Genomic DNA, 20,748 nt, shown 5'->3' on the forward strand with positions numbered 1-20,748 from the left:
AATCAAACTGTCAAAAGTTTGGATAGTTAAACAACAACGGTCAGAATAAGGAAAACGATGGTAAAATATGTGTTTGTCAAAAGCTTGAGATATGTACGAAATGTTTAAAACTACAAATTGATATACGTCGAAAAGTGGGAGGTAGGATTACCCTGGATAATGAGGTTTCCGTCAAATCGACGTATGAGAAAACAGAAGTCGAAATCAATTGGGCTTAAAGCAGGTGAGCAATAAGTTTATTATGTTGTGAAGGAGGTAAAACATGGACGATGCGCCCGGGATGTGTTGAAAACGTAATTGGGAGGCAGATCAAAGGCTTACGGACACTGGAATATATGCGATAAATTAAAGAGAAGTAAAAGTTACCGACAGAGAGCCTAGGTCCATGAGGTGTGCGGCAAGTCAATAAACACGTAGGTGAAATACGTTGCGCGCCGCAGGATTCTCTACCAAAGTAAAACTTAAATCGAGGAAATATGTAGCTCTCTATTTATAACGGACGTTTGAGTAAGCTCATTCGGTTGAGACGTGAATTATTTTTGGAAAATCTAGCTCGCACTCTCCTCCGCTCCGCCATGAATCTGATATTGTGTTTTGCTGGCACTAAAACGCTCTATAACACAGAATCATCTCACTCGCATCCCTTCACTACAACTGAAAAACGAAAAATAAAATCCTCAATCATTCCTACAGTCATGTACTTAACGAACCACTCAATGACTCAATGTAATCCTTAATTCTTCAGCATATAATAAATGTCTGCTTTTGTATTTTTAAGGCAATGCAAACTATCGAGGCGTAGGGTAGCTAGGGCTTACTAATACGACATAACTATGGATTATCATACATCCGAAATCATAATCAATACTTGTTTTCATTCACCAGACAACTCCATATTCTAGAAAAACCTTGAAAAAACGGGGAATTTTGTAGCTTTGAAGCCTTCCAACAAAATAATAACCAAAAGTTATGAGCCACATTCATATAAGGATATCTCCTTTCATAGTCCTTTATAACTTAGTAAAAGTCGCAAAAATTACCCGATTAAAGAGTGCTTTTCCCTACAGCCAGGGCAATCTGTATTACATGCCCAGCCGTCCTCTACATGAAGACTCACAACGATGAGGCTGAAGCGCTTAAAGTAAAAATGATACCCTGGTTTTCAATTTCGTCTACTAAATTTTCGACGTGTTGAATCGCGATTTGGATTTTGGATTTTACAGTCCCCGCTATCAGAAGGTAGAACTCCCGAAAATGAATATTACTTATTTGACGAACCTATTTTGAAATATCGTTAGTTCCTCTCATAACCGAGTTCCCCAATAGTTCATTCTATAAAAATAAAAATTTTCCAATTTCGTAGATCAAAGAATAACGCATCCTTATGAAAATTTTACAGTGTTCATGACAAGTAGCTATTTTAAGTGTTTTATCCGACCTAGTACAAAAAAAAATGGGTTCATGACTATTAATCTTAATAAAGTTAATTGTGTTAAGACTTTTCGAACTTATTCCGTAATAAAGTCATTTTTATTAAAGTGTTACGTAATGTTAGCGGTTAGTGGAAAACAGTTAAGATTTTATTGAAGGCAATAAAATCGGCGACAAAGAATTTATTCAAAAGTACCTCATGCATATTATACAGTCAAGCTCATGCTATTCACGATTTTCCGCTCATCCTCGACTGTAATAGTTATGTAAGTACTTGTTTATATTGGATCATTTTACTTTTTGTGTTTTTTAAAGGAGTTGTCTCTGTAACGCACAACAGAAAAATACTAGTGGCTCAAAATAATATTCATTTGCGATTAATATTTTCGGAAGTGGCCCTTGGTAAGTCTATCCCATCGTAACTAAAATTGTAGAAATGAACGCTTAAGTAAACATTAACCACTTCGTTCGTTCATTTTCTTTTATTGCTGTTCGAAATCTTCCAAAAACATTCCATAATTCAGTGGCTAAAACCATATACACATTTGATAACAGAGCTTTTTATAAGCTTATAGAGATAAAGCAGAACTTCCCAGTGCGTCCACCAAAATACTTATTTACAATAGAATGGAAGGATGAATTGGAGGAGTTAAGAAAAACTTCTTTTATGTTTTTAATATGTAAATGTAATGATAATTGTCGATAAACATGCGACAAATTTAAATGGGTCGCACTGGTAGATAACAACGCCCATTACGTTGCCACTTAGTTAGCCAATTACTTTCTTGTAGAATTAAAAGCTGAACTAAAGGTATTGGTTTTATTGTTACTCATATACCGGCTCCTTGTTCTACTTATTAGTTGCTTCTTTTGTTGTTATTGATAAGATTAGCTTGATTTATTTATATCAAAGAAATTTTCATCGGTTATTGCGAAATTTAAATCACAATAGGTTTGCAACTTTTCCGCTTATTACTTCCGTTCTAACAATTATTGTAAATATTTAAACCAACATTTATAACATATTAAGTTTACTCGCGGCTTCGCTTTCATTGGTGTCTTAAATACGTGACAAAGATCATCGACGACCGCATAAAACTAAATGTTATAGTCGTCGGGAACAGTATTTTTTTCTAGATAAAAGGTAGGTACCTTATGTCCTTTTCTGTGTGTAATGTGTGTACAGAACTTCATGCTAATCGGTTGAATAGTTAAGACATGAAATAGTAGGAAACAAACAAACTGACAAACCCAAATTCACATTTATAATATTAGTTAAGATTAACTACACCCTTCTTTTATCTATAATCTATATCACCATACATATAATAAAATTGCACGTTTCTACGGTTCTGCGTAGGTGAAGGCTTATGATGACAATTTCCTCTATTGAAGGACGTATGTGTCGAACGTATTTAAATGTCAATATTTGGCTATAGGATCATTGGTAGAGTATAATGCGAGTTGTACCTAAATGCCTGCCGATGGAATAATTAGGTTAGGTTAGGTTATCATTAGGTTACGGTATGACGGTCCATATGTCCAAATTTGGGCGAGTTACCTTTTGTTATTATAATATAACAAAATTATGTCTGTAATAAAACAACCCTCTACTTAAGGCCATATAAGTACCTAGCACCCAAGTTACATTTATAAATTACTTACCTTCCTGAATCGAAAACACTTTTGAACTTAATAGACCTTATCTAAAACGCACTGATAAAGAGACGCCAGGATCTCCTCATTTAAGTATTATTGTTTTGTAAATTGTATTATCTACATTTTTTTAATTGTTTTAGTGTTAAATGGGCTTCGATGAAACAATAAATTTAAACAGTATAATCGATAAAGAGAACTTTAGACTTAGAATAGGAATTACAAAATATTATCAGTAAAACAATTGCAATTAATAGCATCTACGAATATGCGTATGTACCTGCAGATAAAAATGCATGCCCGTGCACGTTCAAACTGGTTGATTCATCGATTTCATTGCGCAAAACGAGACTGCTGTGATATATATGCACTTGCGATTATATTCAAGAAATCGTTACTTTTGATTTTCCAAAATAGTTGCAATAAATATGTATAAACGCTGATAAACAACTTTTGTTTCGCGTATATGATAACATGAGTGCAATAGTTAGTTGATAAACTATTTATTTGCATAATGCAAAAATGATTTCGTTCGGCTATATTTTGTTTATCATCATCATCATCGTAGGGTCGTCAATCCTAAGACTGGTTTGACACGCACCTCCACTATTTCCTATCCTGAGCTAACCTTCGTACATCCCTAAAAGTAGAATATTCCACATCCTTAGCTATTAGTGGACAGTAATCTAACGTAGGTCGATCTCCACTCCTCATAACTCCCATTTTTGCTTTTAATATGTTACTAATTAGCCCTTCATGCCTAAGAATGTGTCCTACCAATCGCCTATCCCCCCATAGCGCCTTCTGCTCTCCTACTTTATCTAATGTCGGGAAAAAATGCGGATATGACAGGTTTGGTTCAGTAAATTTTCAACCAAAATAATGCGTGGTTTTAATTTTAATTGAATCAGTATATTATGCAATTAAATATCAACTGATGCTGACAATGGGTATAAAATCGAAAACGATTTTCGTAATTCTCAAAGGTGATCGCCTAAACTGCAGGTATTTTTAATGTCAACAGAAAAAAATATAGGTACAATATAAAAGTTTTAGATATAGGTTTCATAGAAAGTAAAAAGATGTTGCTCTTGGAACGACTTTTATTTTCAATTAAAATTATTGTATTTATAATGTCAACTTGGTGAAACACTTATTGGAAGAATATCCGTCATTTGCCGGATGTGATACGTTTCAGTTTCAAAAATGGACGAAATAGAAATTAGACTAACGACCCGGAAATCAGATAAACTTGACATGTTATGCTTATATGTATGTGTGTATGTCAGAGTGGTGACTTAGCCGGTTGACGACTCCTTTAATTATATTATTATTATATTGAAAAATGTTGCATTTTTGTTAACCGTATTATTAGTCATATTATCATGTAAATATCTATACCAGATAACAAAACAATTCGAAGCAGAAAGGTACGGGTCAACTTAATTACATTTGAAATATCATTTTGGGAAACTATGTGAAAATTATGAAACTGCTTTACAATTAAAACGTCTAATTAAAAGATGGAACTACTTTCAACATTCTGGATTTAACCGAAGTTTTTAATGTGTTGAGATAATTAAGTATCAGCATTCAGTTAATTACTCAGTTATAAGGTCACAGGTACAATTCGTCCAAATTTTAGAATTCGGTAGCGTGTGTGACCAAACACTGACTGACAGAATCACTAGGTTACGATAACGAAGAACGACATGATTGATGTTGCACTGATATCCTAGTGGGTGCGATACAAAATATTTTAATTTTAATGTTTCAGGTTATTAGAATTTTACTTTACAATTGTTTCGCATTTTTAGGCCTTTATTACCAATTATAACAGTGAAATTATTTATTATATTGTAACCCTACAAACTGCACAAGAACTGAATAAATATTTGGAATTCCCGTTTAAATATTATGCCAGGTAAACTTAACCATCTATTTAAGTAAATAATTGCATGGATTAAGTAAATTACCAAGCGACATGACCTAAAGGTTTATACCATTGCTTATAGCACTCAGGACACCCGTTCGATTCCCAGTCCGTCTGCCCTAGTCCAAATTTTCCTGCGGTTTCCTTGGATCACTTAGGCAAATGCTGGGGCAGTAATATTCCACAGATAATCTTTCACTCTTTTCTGTGTTCGTTTGGTCCATCTCATCTTTTTCACCCTAACCACTACCTACCCAAAAGGAGGCTGAAGGCCTTCCGCCCTAACGTCCGACGTGCCCGAAGAGGCTACCCGCCCACAGCATTAGTAGCTGGTAGGAATGAAACACCCAAAAGCTTTCTTTTTGGGTCATCATCATCATTAGGTCGTCAGTCTCAAAACTGGTTGGATAGACATTTGGGTAGAACTAGTAATTAACAATAAGTACGCTTGGTAAATGTCTAAATACAATTGTAGAGTAAAACTCTAATAAACTGAAGCATTAAAAAGCATGGTACTTTTATTTCTTTAATAAATTATAAGCGCTATGTGTCATCCATCCAAATTCATATGTCTGAAACGCTATACACCTTGGGCTTACGTTAGGCTATAAGGAGAGAGGATTTTCTGATTGCCTTGTGTAACGCGCTATGGATCTACTAAGGACTAAGCGTAGATTATGGTGGGAAATGTAGTATACCTTCTTGGTATTGATATCATCGTAATGAATCAATTAATTTTTATGAGCTGTTTCGATTATATAAAAAATATAGTATACCTTTTTCGTCAAGTAGTCAAGTAGATGTGAAAATGGATAGTTTCAATATTCTGCTCAAAGGACCCCGCTATATCCTTACGGAAAATGGCTCTCTGTCAAACTTTTTGAAACTGTCGATTTTGGTAGTTCTCGACGAGTAGATCAAAAGTCTCAATGGATGCTACCTCATAAAAAGTCATCTTTTTGAGATATGATCTCTTAAAGTTACATTCTTCCGTAAGGACTTCCAAGGTACAATTATACCTATTATACGTAGATATTGAGTACATCCAAGTATACATATAGGCATATGTTGACGTATTATACCTATGGGTATTGCATATTATGAATGTGTCATGGTTTCGAACCAGGGATGGTAATAAACTCTGCAAAAGTGTAGTGCACCTCAACGTCATAATGTACTTATGGATACAGTTGGTGTACCCTGAGGTGTAATTAGACACCAACACCTTATACGCCGCATGTGTTGGTATCTGATTGCACCTCTAAATACAATTCTTGGTCCAAAATAATTACACATCCCTAATATGCAATACACATAGTACATGTATACTTGATCGTATTCAGTACCTATAATAGGTATAATTATACCTTGCAAGTCCTTACGGAGGAATGCAACTTTAAGGGACCATATCTCAAAAAGATGAGTTTTTAAGACTTAGAGCCCATCAAGACTTTTGATCTAGATGTCGAGAATTGCCAGAATCCAATCCAGTTTCAAAGGGTTTGAGAGAGGGTCATTTTCCTTAATGATCTAGCAGGGTCCTTTTGTTGAATTATTATAGGTATTTAAGCATGAAGTGTTGACATCTAGGCAAAAGTATGCCTTTCTTATAGTATTGTCGTCATTAATGAGTAAATCCATCTTACTTATGATAAGATTTGAAAGTGAAAGGCTAAACAATTAGATTAAAAATTTAATGTTGAAATCAAGCAACGTTTTAGCCGTATTTGGACGATCCTTTGCCGGTAGTGCGTAGTGAAATTGACATTTTTTATAACTTTATAACGTAGCGCCCTCGCATTTTTAAAACTATCTTGCAGTAGATCACACGGTTGTATAAGGAACCTTTGTACAAAACTTAAACTTTACAGACTCGACGGGTCAAGTTGTGTGTTGATCGATACATCAAATTTTGAACCTCCTTTTCACTCCTTTGGGGGTTGAATTTTAAAAAGATTTTTTTCTAGAGTTCGTCTACGATATATTGTTTCATTTCAATACTTATTTTTTGCATTCACATAATTACCATAATGATATTGGTAAAACTGTTACAATAAAGCTACCTGCCGATTTAATAAATTTTTCTTCAACTAAATGAGTGAGTTAAAAAATAAAAGGGGTAGGTAATAATTATGCGATCTATTACAAGAGATAATTCTCTTGAGTAATACTCTGACGCCTACTACTTTAAAGGTTTTCGTGTGCGAGCGGCACACAGATGCACACTTTCGTAATTAGCCATTATTATAAGGAGAGGTGGACTCTCGCGACGTTTTATCGATGCCGTCGCCGACGTCAAAGTCTTCGAGACGACGTCTCATAAAAATAATCTCGATCGAAGTTAGCGAACCTTTTGCATCGGCCTGTGTATTTTAAAAGAAAGAAGAACTATCTATCGACATCGGTAAAGCACAGCATCAGCATGGCAAAGCGCAGCATGGGAAAGCGCGATGAATTTCCTCTCTCTCGGTGGCGATGTCGATGCCGATGCCGGTGATAATCCGCCGATGACGGCGACCGTGCTACCGAAGAACAAACGGACGGACGTCGAAGTCTAGACGCGCGAGCACCTCGCGGCCCGTAAAATAAAGAAAAACGAGAATTAAAGTAGCGTCGCGACGACGGACGTTAGTATATTGGAAACATTGTCTATCTACAACACATCAAGCGATTCCAAGCCCAAGTTTCTAGCGTCTGCCACCAGATGCGCCGTCGTGACCGCCTCAGTGTAGCTTGAGCTTCCTATCGGTAAACATCGCTCGAGTACGAGTTTATTGTTGCGTCCTCGTCGCCACCCGAATCCCTGCGACAGCGCGAGAACACAGTGCATTGTTGTTGAATTATATTAGTCACTCACCAACTGCGAAAGATCGATCAATCGATCGAGAACGATCGATTTGTCTCTTGCTAATAACAAGTCCGGTCACCAGCCACCGCACCGCTGATCCTGTTTGGTATTAATGGTGCAATGATAAAAGGAAAAGGAAAACAAATAATTAAATAAACGAATTGCAATTAACGTATACAATACGTATATATTTATACTATTGTACACGTGGACTTGACGGATTTCCAGTATTGGAGTCCGTCGCCGTCGTCGTCAGTCAGTCACAACGACCCCGCCGTCCGTAGTGAGACATCGCGACGCGCGCTCCTTTACCTCTTTGATCTGCAGTCGGGTATCAATCAGGAGCAATCGTTTTACTTTTCTTTCCTTTTATAAATATACCGCGTGTAGAGAGCAGTTGCCAAAAGTATTCTCGGGCTCTGATTGTCGCTTAAGTAGCATAACTGGCAGGAGTCGGTCATCTAGGATAGTGTCTTGTCTTCTTTTCTCATCTGTTCTATTGCAATTCAGAGGAAAAGTCTTTAAAGGGATGATCGTTTCGGAAAACAGTGAGATAGACGAAGAACAGTAGTGTTTGATCGGTGCGTGCGAAATGTAAACGCGTTGGATCTTTCGAACCGACGCGACGCGAATATGTGGAAAGATGATCCTGCGGGGGTTCATACAAAAGCTCGAAGGATCCAAGGACCTGGCCGGCCATTGCCAACGGGGCGCCGCTAGAACTTAGGGAACGGACTCGCGCCAATCCCTAGACATGTATGAATTATCGTTCGGAAAATGTGTATGTTTTATATTTCTAGTGATTTTAGCATTTTTGGGTTGTTCTGGTTTCCCCATAGATAGAAGACTTTCCACAATGAGCGGTGACGTTAGTGCGTGGAATTCCTATACCTCAGTTAGTGTAACAGACTCGCCTTCTGCATCATATTCTAATCATTTTCTTGAAAGACTTTTCACTACTTCGAAAAATTACCTCCGGAAAAGCAATACTGCTCCTTATAATACGTTCCAAAGCAATAGTTACGTTCGCCCATCGACCATCGGGCAAACCAGACAGCTTAGATTAAGACACCATCGAATTCGACACTCTTCCCATCAACAAATTATGAAATCTCGACATCCAGAGGCCCAAGCTACACACGTCAACGAACGACCCAAGCCTTCTGGTAAGATAGAGACATTGATCTTCCCACCACCCCTATCCAGTACCCGTGTCGTTAACGATCTCGAACCATACCGATTAACGAACGGCCCCTTATCAAAGGGTGCTACGTCATACGATGAGGATGATGTTCGCCGCATCGTGTCACGACCTCAAAGATCTTCCGATAAGAAAAGGTCAAGGAAAAGGAGCTACCGATGCCAAAGACAGGACGTGGGCCGAAAAGCCTACATTGCGAACACGGTGGTAAGGGCCAAAGCTGAAAGCATGAGCTCCAATCGCATCCACAATTATTCGGTAACGTTTCGTATACTCGAAAAATTTAAAACGCCCTTTGCCATCGACGATACATTGAGGCTGACCTTTTATAACGATACCAAGGACATGAACTGCGAATCCGAGGTCTCCGAAAGGACGCACGGTCTAGTCAAAGCGCAGATTCTTCAGTCAAAAGAGTACTTCTTGTTCCTCGACAGTGACGGCATGCATAACTACTCTCTCGTAGGTATGCCAGTGCTTAAGAAAAAAAGGATTAAGGACCGAAAAAATCGCGATCTCGAAGAGATTCGAAGGATCACCAGAAAAAATTTCGGTAAGTATCCCAATACCATCAATTTACTATTAAAAAGATGAAGTTTTCAACCTAGAACTGAATGATTTCCGATTTCATCAACGTTTGAAAGTTATCACAGTGCTTTGACTATCTAACTATAACAGATACTTTCCACATTCCAGTTATTCAATAAACGATAAGTTAAAGGTCGAAAACTTACGTTGACATCTTCCTTTTCGATTTGGAATCATAAAAATTTCTGTACTTTCTACACTTTATTTAATACCTTTCTCAAATCTCAATTCTCACAGATACTTTTTTGTCAATAATACATAAAAATAATGTCGGCCAATTTAATCTAAAATAAAATAAGGCATCTACCTATATCCATGACTGATTTACTTTTCAATTAATAAAAGGCTTCGGACAATCACTACAAAATTTCGCAACCAAAACTATTCAAAATAACATGTACTACATGAATATGTTGCTTACGAAGGGTGCACCCATTAAAAATAATGCTTGTATTAATTAAATACAAACATTCCGGTTATATAAGTTAGTCAATGTTGATTTTCATATCGCTTTATCGGTTCCCTGTACTTTACGTTTCGAGAACAAATTCCTTTCATATTGCAAAAAAGTAAATCGGTAATTTTATCAATAACACTTGTTTATAATTTTATTGCAACAATAACAACTGAAATTCATATCGAACAAATCATCTGATCAGCAAGAGCTTGTTCTGTCGTCATAATCATTTATCACTAAATTATTTAGTAACGCTCAGTGAATAGGCATTAAAATGTACTGAAAAAATATGACAAACATGCCCATAACTGTATCCTAATTTTTGTTACACTGCAATAAAAAATACGATAATGGTCCTAGATTAGAACGCGATAGTATAAATGACAAATGATGAAATTGATACTTAATAAATATTTTAGGGATATTTTAAACTAATGAAATTATATTATGAAAAATTTGATAGATTTTACATCTTGAGTAAGATTTCAAGGTATTTTTAATAGCACACCTAGAATATCTTTAGATTACTCTGAAGGAATGATCCAAGGATTTAGTGGATACAAGGTGTACAGATAGAAGTTTCNTCCTTATAAGGATCATGTTTTGAGAGAAAAATAAAGAAAACGTTATTACAATCAGTCAGTTTTATTTTTTTATCTTTAAATTACATAGCTCTGCAGTCTTTGACATTTTCACTTATTGATAATCAAATCAAAATCAACATAAATGAGGGGTTATTTAAGGAAATACTTTAATTGCGCCTTAAAAATACTTAAAATAGGTGAGATTTTTATTTGAGTAAGTATAGTAGACGACTCATTTTTCTTTTGAAGATTATTCATGCTTTTTTTTATATAATATTAAACATAAAATTACTTTTGTTATTGTTACCTAATATCACAATAGGTATAGGAACTTAATATTTAAGTAATAAACAAAACAAAATAAATCACTTTTATCTTAATTAAGAACAAATTAACTACTTCTAAACTTAATTCGTCATGTTGAATGACACTAAACTTCAACAAAAACAAAGAGTAAACTACTAATTTAACGCGCCGAACATGACCGAGCAGAGCGCGAGAACTCCCGAACGCAGTTTCGGTTTCGGTCGTAGTTTCAGCAGGTTTGCCGCCGAAACCGAAACTAAACCGAAACTCGTTTTTTTGCCGAAACTCGACCGAAACCGAACTTTCGGTCGGACACTAGTCATTAATATTGAATTTTCCCACTTTTTTCACTCCACATCCTAACGGTCATCTTTAATTAAATCTTAAAATATTGGACACGCACTTTACTTCTTTTTTTCTAACACTACACCGTATTGCTGAATACTGTTTTCAAGTATCAAGTTTCAAGTTTCCTCGAAGAAGAAATTAGTTTCCACATTGAGCTCTTTGTTGCCATGAACGAAGGAAATTTCTTTTTCACAATAATGAGTCACGATCAACCTAGATTAATCACTGCGCCACGTCCTCTTTTTTATCTTTATCGGCTTGGAATATTTGATTAAAATGTTGCTCCTCGGTGTTGCTCTGAGGTCGCCAGACCACGACCTTGCGCCCAGCCTAACTAAGTAGATGCCCGCGATTAACGATGTGTGTCGTTATTATGTGCAAATCCAATAATTGGGATTATTATCCTAGATAACTAAAGGCTGATTTACACTGTTTTTAACTTCTGGCGGCAAAAACTTTTATCAGGCACTTTTTTTTATGATGTTTTTGAAATTTCTGGAATCGAAAGCACAGATACGGCTTTGTAAAACGTTACAGGGGGATGTGTTGCGTAATATCGTATTTTTGTTAAAAATTCTAGGATAATACATAGTGATTTTCCGGTATTTTGCGCGATATTTTTAGATAAAAATGGTCACTGGAGTATTACGTAATGTTGGAGTAGTGGAGAAGGGAACGTTATAAGAGGGGAGTGGATTAACAATCTTGTATTCGAAATATGACAACTAATTCCGCGATTTCTTATTACTTTATTTTGTATTCCAAAAATAGTGACAGCGACATTTTCTAGAGCGTGTTGATAATGTCATTGTCAGTCTTATCGTTCGTTGATTTTATCTTCAAAAACGGTTGCTATATAATATTATTCCTGTAAAACAATAGAAAAATGTTTGTAACCGATTATATCTAAAAAAGAAATCGAATTACCATACGCAACATTACGAAATAAAAGAATGCTGCTAAACAACAAATTACGATCCTTGTCAACACTATAGAGGATAATCAGAAAGATACAAAATTGATTGTTATTACCTACTAACAAATTTCTCAGTAGCGGCTTGCAGTGATTCGCATAATTTCTAAATTAGTAAGTAGAATTGTTTATTTTCTGAATCGATCGTTTAATATTTTTTACTACAACTGTCCGCTATAACAGCGACGGAATTCATTTTATGATGGTTACAATTTATCACGTGAGCAAACCAAAGCAGTTGCTCAGCTGTTAAAAAACTTTTGGGTGTTTCATTCCCACCAGCCAGTAACGCTGGTGGGCGGGCTGTCCCTCCGGACTACACCGGAAGGTAGGGCGGAAGGCCCTCTTCAGCCTGCATTCAGGAATCGTGGGAATGGGTGGGTGGTGGTTCGGGTGAGAAAGATGACACGGACCAAATGAAGACAGAAAAGAATGAAAGATTATCTGTGAAATATTACTGCCCCAGCATTTGCCTAAGTGATCCAAGGAAACCACTGAAAAACTTGGACCAAGGCAGACGGACCCGGAATCGAACCGGCGTCCTCCCGAATGCTAAGCAATGGTCTAGACCTCTANTTATATTGAAAAATGTTGCATTTTTGTTAACCGTATTATTAGTCATATTATCATGTAAATATCTATACCAGATAACAAAACAATTCGAAGCAGAAAGGTACGGGTCAACTTAATTACATTTGAAATATCATTTTGGGAAACTATGTGAAAATTATGAAACTGCTTTACAATTAAAACGTCTAATTAAAAGATGGAACTACTTTCAACATTCTGGATTTAACCGAAGTTTTTAATGTGTTGAGATAATTAAGTATCAGCATTCAGTTAATTACTCAGTTATAAGGTCACAGGTACAATTCGTCCAAATTTTAGAATTCGGTAGCGTGTGTGACCAAACACTGACTGACAGAATCACTAGGTTACGATAACGAAGAACGACATGATTGATGTTGCACTGATATCCTAGTGGGTGCGATACAAAATATTTTAATTTTAATGTTTCAGGTTATTAGAATTTTACTTTACAATTGTTTCGCATTTTTAGGCCTTTATTACCAATTATAACAGTGAAATTATTTATTATATTGTAACCCTACAAACTGCACAAGAACTGAATAAATATTTGGAATTCCCGTTTAAATATTATGCCAGGTAAACTTAACCATCTATTTAAGTAAATAATTGCATGGATTAAGTAAATTACCAAGCGACATGACCTAAAGGTTTATACCATTGCTTATAGCACTCAGGACACCCGTTCGATTCCCAGTCCGTCTGCCCTAGTCCAAATTTTCCTGCGGTTTCCTTGGATCACTTAGGCAAATGCTGGGGCAGTAATATTCCACAGATAATCTTTCACTCTTTTCTGTGTTCGTTTGGTCCATCTCATCTTTTTCACCCTAACCACTACCTACCCAAAAGGAGGCTGAAGGCCTTCCGCCCTAACGTCCGACGTGCCCGAAGAGGCTACCCGCCCACAGCATTAGTAGCTGGTAGGAATGAAACACCCAAAAGCTTTCTTTTTGGGTCATCATCATCATTAGGTCGTCAGTCTCAAAACTGGTTGGATAGACATTTGGGTAGAACTAGTAATTAACAATAAGTACGCTTGGTAAATGTCTAAATACAATTGTAGAGTAAAACTCTAATAAACTGAAGCATTAAAAAGCATGGTACTTTTATTTCTTTAATAAATTATAAGCGCTATGTGTCATCCATCCAAATTCATATGTCTGAAACGCTATACACCTTGGGCTTACGTTAGGCTATAAGGAGAGAGGATTTTCTGATTGCCTTGTGTAACGCGCTATGGATCTACTAAGGACTAAGCGTAGATTATGGTGGGAAATGTAGTATACCTTCTTGGTATTGATATCATCGTAATGAATCAATTAATTTTTATGAGCTGTTTCGATTATATAAAAAATATAGTATACCTTTTTCGTCAAGTAGTCAAGTAGATGTGAAAATGGATAGTTTCAATATTCTGCTCAAAGGACCCCGCTATATCCTTACGGAAAATGGCTCTCTGTCAAACTTTTTGAAACTGTCGATTTTGGTAGTTCTCGACGAGTAGATCAAAAGTCTCAATGGATGCTACCTCATAAAAAGTCATCTTTTTGAGATATGATCTCTTAAAGTTACATTCTTCCGTAAGGACTTCCAAGGTACAATTATACCTATTATACGTAGATATTGAGTACATCCAAGTATACATATAGGCATATGTTGACGTATTATACCTATGGGTATTGCATATTATGAATGTGTCATGGTTTCGAACCAGGGATGGTAATAAACTCTGCAAAAGTGTAGTGCACCTCAACGTCATAATGTACTTATGGATACAGTTGGTGTACCCTGAGGTGTAATTAGACACCAACACCTTATACGCCGCATGTGTTGGTATCTGATTGCACCTCTAAATACAATTCTTGGTCCAAAATAATTACACATCCCTAATATGCAATACACATAGTACATGTATACTTGATCGTATTCAGTACCTATAATAGGTATAATTATACCTTGCAAGTCCTTACGGAGGAATGCAACTTTAAGGGACCATATCTCAAAAAGATGAGTTTTTAAGACTTAGAGCCCATCAAGACTTTTGATCTAGATGTCGAGAATTGCCAGAATCCAATCCAGTTTCAAAGGGTTTGAGAGAGGGTCATTTTCCTTAATGATCTAGCAGGGTCCTTTTGTTGAATTATTATAGGTATTTAAGCATGAAGTGTTGACATCTAGGCAAAAGTATGCCTTTCTTATAGTATTGTCGTCATTAATGAGTAAATCCATCTTACTTATGATAAGATTTGAAAGTGAAAGGCTAAACAATTAGATTAAAAATTTAATGTTGAAATCAAGCAACTTTTTAGCCGTATTTGGACGATCCTTTGCCGGTAGTGCGTAGTGAAATTGACATTTTTTATAACTTTATAACGTAGCGCCCTCGCATTTTTAAAACTATCTTGCAGTAGATCACACGGTTGTATAAGGAACCTTTGTACAAAACTTAAACTTTACAGACTCGACGGGTCAAGTTGTGTGTTGATCGATACATCAAATTTTGAACCTCCTTTTCACTCCTTTGGGGGTTGAATTTTAAAAAGATTTTTTTCTAGAGTTCGTCTACGATATATTGTTTCATTTCAATACTTATTTTTTGCATTCACATAATTACCATAATGATATTGGTAAAACTGTTACAATAAAGCTACCTGCCGATTTAATAAATTTTTCTTCAACTAAATGAGTGAGTTAAAAAATAAAAGGGGTAGGTAATAATTATGCGATCTATTACAAGAGATAATTCTCTTGAGTAATACTCTGACGCCTACTACTTTAAAGGTTTTCGTGTGCGAGCGGCACACAGATGCACACTTTCGTAATTAGCCATTATTATAAGGAGAGGTGGACTCTCGCGACGTTTTATCGATGCCGTCGCCGACGTCAAAGTCTTCGAGACGACGTCTCATAAAAATAATCTCGATCGAAGTTAGCGAACCTTTTGCATCGGCCTGTGTATTTTAAAAGAAAGAAGAACTATCTATCGACATCGGTAAAGCACAGCATCAGCATGGCAAAGCGCAGCATGGGAAAGCGCGATGAATTTCCTCTCTCTCGGTGGCGATGTCGATGCCGATGCCGGTGATAATCCGCCGATGACGGCGACCGTGCTACCGAAGAACAAACGGACGGACGTCGAAGTCTAGACGCGCGAGCACCTCGCGGCCCGTAAAATAAAGAAAAACGAGAATTAAAGTAGCGTCGCGACGACGGACGTTAGTATATTGGAAACATTGTCTATCTACAACACATCAAGCGATTCCAAGCCCAAGTTTCTAGCGTCTGCCACCAGATGCGCCGTCGTGACCGCCTCAGTGTAGCTTGAGCTTCCTATCGGTAAACATCGCTCGAGTACGAGTTTATTGTTGCGTCCTCGTCGCCACCCGAATCCCTGCGACAGCGCGAGAACACAGTGCATTGTTGTTGAATTATATTAGTCACTCACCAACTGCGAAAGATCGATCAATCGATCGAGAACGATCGATTTGTCTCTTGCTAATAACAAGTCCGGTCACCAGCCACCGCACCGCTGATCCTGTTTGGTATTAATGGTGCAATGATAAAAGGAAAAGGAAAACAAATAATTAAATAAACGAATTGCAATTAACGTATACAATACGTATATATTTATACTATTGTACACGTGGACTTGACGGATTTCCAGTATTGGAGTCCGTCGCCGTCGTCGTCAGTCAGTCACAACGACCCCGCCGTCCGTAGTGAGACATCGCGACGCGCGCTCCTTTACCTCTTTGATCTGCAGTCGGGTATCAATCAGGAGCAATCGTTTTACTTTTCTTTCCTTTTATAAATATACCGCGTGTAGAGAGCAGTTGCCAAAAGTATTCTCGGGCTCTGATTGTCGCTTAAGTAGCATAACTGGCAGGAGTCGGTCATCTAGGATAGTGTCTTGTCTTCTTTTCTCATCTGTTCTATTGCAATTCAGAGGAAAAGTCTTTAAAGGGATGATCGTTTCGGAAAACAGTGAGATAGACGAAGAACAGTAGTGTTTGATCGGTGCGTGCGAAATGTAAACGCGTTGGATCTTTCGAACCGACGCGACGCGAATATGTGGAAAGATGATCCTGCGGGGGTTCATACAAAAGCTCGAAGGATCCAAGGACCTGGCCGGCCATTGCCAACGGGGCGCCGCTAGAACTTAGGGAACGGACTCGCGCCAATCCCTAGACATGTATGAATTATCGTTCGGAAAATGTGTATGTTTTATATTTCTAGTGATTTTAGCATTTTTGGGTTGTTCTGGTTTCCCCATAGATAGAAGACTTTCCACAATGAGCGGTGACGTTAGTGCGTGGAATTCCTATACCTCAGTTAGTGTAACAGACTCGCCTTCTGCATCATATTCTAATCATTTTCTTGAAAGACTTTTCACTACTTCGAAAAATTACCTCCGGAAAAGCAATACTGCTCCTTATAATACGTTCCAAAGCAATAGTTACGTTCGCCCATCGACCATCGGGCAAACCAGACAGCTTAGATTAAGACACCATCGAATTCGACACTCTTCCCATCAACAAATTATGAAATCTCGACATCCAGAGGCCCAAGCTACACACGTCAACGAACGACCCAAGCCTTCTGGTAAGATAGAGACATTGATCTTCCCACCACCCCTATCCAGTACCCGTGTCGTTAACGATCTCGAACCATACCGATTAACGAACGGCCCCTTATCAAAGGGTGCTACGTCATACGATGAGGATGATGTTCGCCGCATCGTGTCACGACCTCAAAGATCTTCCGATAAGAAAAGGTCAAGGAAAAGGAGCTACCGATGCCAAAGACAGGACGTGGGCCGAAAAGCCTACATTGCGAACACGGTGGTAAGGGCCAAAGCTGAAAGCATGAGCTCCAATCGCATCCACAATTATTCGGTAACGTTTCGTATACTCGAAAAATTTAAAACGCCCTTTGCCATCGACGATACATTGAGGCTGACCTTTTATAACGATACCAAGGACATGAACTGCGAATCCGAGGTCTCCGAAAGGACGCACGGTCTAGTCAAAGCGCAGATTCTTCAGTCAAAAGAGTACTTCTTGTTCCTCGACAGTGACGGCATGCATAACTACTCTCTCGTAGGTATGCCAGTGCTTAAGAAAAAAAGGATTAAGGACCGAAAAAATCGCGATCTCGAAGAGATTCGAAGGATCACCAGAAAAAATTTCGGTAAGTATCCCAATACCATCAATTTACTATTAAAAAGATGAAGTTTTCAACCTAGAACTGAATGATTTCCGATTTCATCAACGTTTGAAAGTTATCACAGTGCTTTGACTATCTAACTATAACAGATACTTTCCACATTCCAGTTATTCAATAAACGATAAGTTAAAGGTCGAAAACTTACGTTGACATCTTCCTTTTCGATTTGGAATCATAAAAATTTCTGTACTTTCTACACTTTATTTAATACCTTTCTCAAATCTCAATTCTCACAGATACTTTTTTGTCAATAATACATAAAAATAATGTCGGCCAATTTGTTCTAAAATAAAATAAGGCATCTACCTATATCCATGACTGATTTACTTTTCAATTAATAAAAGGCTTCGAACAATCACTACAAAATTTCGCAACCAAAACTATTCAAAATAACATGTAGTACATGAATATGTTGCTTACGAAGGGTGCACCCATTAAAAATAATGCTTGTATTAATTAAATACAAACATTCCGGTTATATAAGTTAGTCAATGTTGATTTTCATATCGCTTTATCGGTTCCCTGTACTTTACGTTTCGAGAACAAATTCCTTTCATATTGCAAAAAAGTAAATCGGTAATTTTATCAATAACACTTGTTTATAATTTTATTGCAACAATAACAACTGAAATTCATATCGAACAAATCATCTGATCAGCAAGAGCTTGTTCTGTCGTCATAATCATTTATCACTAAATTATTTAGTAACGCTCAGTGAATAGGCATTAAAATGTACTGAAAAAATATGACAAACATGCCCATAACTGTATCCTAATTTTTGTTACACTGCAATAAAAAATACGATAATGGTCCTAGATTAGAACGCGATAGTATAAATGACAAATGATGAAATTGATACTTAATAAATATTTTAGGGATATTTTAAACTAATGAAATTATATTATGAAAAATTTGATGGATTTTACATATTGAGTAAGATTTCAAGGTATTTTTAATAGCACACCTAGAATATCTTTAGATTACTCTGAAGGAATGATCCAAGGATTTAGTGGATACAGGGTGTACAGATAGAAGTTTCCCTCTAGCTATAGAGTGACTGATTGGAACAATAAATTCTATGTGTATTTTTTAATAAATTAATCAGATAAAAGTAAAATTAAGAACCTGTTTTTATTTTTAATTGATTTCAGAATTATACAAACAACTTATCAGATTACTCACGATGTTAAAAATAATAAAAGCTATTTTTATTAAAAAGTATCAGTACCAATTAGTAATCTCTTTATAGCTATTTAAAATATCTACCTTCGGATTTAAGATTTTGGACAACTTACGAAATTCATTTGCACAAATTACAATAACTTCTTCAAAAACGATGTGCATACTTCACGAAATGTCTAAACAGTTCATACAATGTCGGGCTATCATTAAATTGTCCTAGTTGTCTGGGCATTTTATAAATTATAAATTTATTGGCATATACTCTTCCAATCGTCTGTTAGTCCGGGCATTTTATGAAATGACCAACAGTGCAATAGTTCAATCGATGATACATTTTCTAAAAGATAAGAGGATCGGTTAAACGCATCGCGACTAGTACTAGAATTGAAATGCTTCTTATGTTCTATACGCGTTATAAATGTGACCATTGAGTTAACATGAAAGCGCAATTAAATTGACTGTTTTAGCCCGCACTTCCTCACGTGATACGCGTACCTACCTACATACTTACATACATTTACGTGTAGGTACAACATTTATTACATACATGCATAATACTCAGAAATACATTACCGATGATTCTAGGCGACCCAGAATTATTCTTCTGAGATGAAATGGCACGCTGACGTAACAAATGACAGCACATACTTACGCATGTCGTTTCAGATGAAAATTTTCAAACTGTCGATGATATTCTGTCACGGTATCGAACATATGGCTATATGTTTACATCGTCGCGCTCTACTATAGGGTATAGTGTGTCTGTTAAAGGATAATAATCATGCGTGTGTATACCGAAGTAAGTGCAGAGCAAAACGGAAGATAATTCGGTTAACGTTTATTTACCATTCGATATTTTGTAGTTCGTATATTTCGAATTTAATTTTGGCTTTGCTAGGAACCCTGTGTTACATGAAATTTCTGTTTATCGAGATTCTGGATAATACTTTCACAAAACAGCGATAGAAACTTAATAGGACTTTCAGAATTTCCTCTAGTAGGTAACTATAAAACTATAAGGTTCCAATATTTTCGTAGAAAATTTTAAGTAAATTTTTTTGAAAATCTGCGTTTCTCTATATGTTTAATACATAATACACTTTGAACAAGTAGCGGGTAAAGTTACGTCAATTGACTTTTAAGCCTCAATTTAAAAGAAAAAAGGGTCATTAATAGTGTCCGACCGAAACTGGTTTTTACGACCGAAACCGAATTTCGGCAACGGTCTCAGTTTCGGCCAAAACCGAAACTTCCTTATAAGGATCATGTTTTGAGAGAAAAATAAAGAAAACGTTATTATAATCAGTCAGTTTTATTTTTTTATCTTTAAATCACATAGCTCTGCTGTCTTTGACATTTTCACTTATTGATAATCAAATCAAAATCAACATAACAACCCCTCATTTAAGGAAATACTTTAATTGCGC

At 36.6% G+C, this 20,748-nt stretch overlaps 2 protein-coding genes across 6 annotated transcripts in view; both read left to right on the top strand.

The window, feature by feature from the left end:
• Positions 1-7,677: 7,677 nt before the first annotated feature.
• On the top strand, positions 7,678-16,059 carry LOC112906782. The gene is made up of 2 exons (XM_025981690.1): positions 7,678-9,622; positions 15,923-16,059. Exons 1-2 carry the CDS (start codon positions 8,623-8,625, stop codon positions 16,057-16,059), a joined length of 1,137 nt encoding a protein of 378 aa, XP_025837475.1. The 5' UTR covers positions 7,678-8,622.
• Positions 16,060-16,158: 99 nt separating this feature from the next.
• Positions 16,159-20,748, top strand: part of LOC108737447 (protein vein) — a 79,688-nt gene continuing 75,098 nt past the window's right edge. For all 5 annotated transcript variants that reach the window (XM_018470299.2, XM_018470300.1, XM_018470301.1 and 2 more), the window contains exon 1: positions 16,159-18,103. In XM_018470299.2, coding sequence (XP_018325801.1) covers positions 17,104-18,103 — 1,000 coding nt within the window. In that variant the 5' untranslated portion in view covers positions 16,159-17,103. The remainder of the gene's footprint in view (positions 18,104-20,748) is intronic.

This window comes from Agrilus planipennis, unplaced genomic scaffold (assembly GCF_000699045.2).
Source record: "Agrilus planipennis isolate EAB-ADULT unplaced genomic scaffold, Apla_2.0 scaffold143, whole genome shotgun sequence".
NCBI lineage: Eukaryota > Metazoa > Arthropoda > Insecta > Coleoptera > Buprestidae > Agrilus > Agrilus planipennis.

Excerpts from the sequence above, each read along its gene's own strand:
- LOC112906782 (XM_025981690.1), top strand. The coding sequence starts at position 8,623 with ATGTATGAATTATCGTTCGGAAAATGTGTATGTTTTATATTTCTAGTG. Across the intron at positions 9,623-15,922 it reads GATCACCAGAAAAAATTTCG|CATGGCAAAGCGCAGCATGG; the intron begins GTAAGTATCCCA and ends GCACAGCATCAG.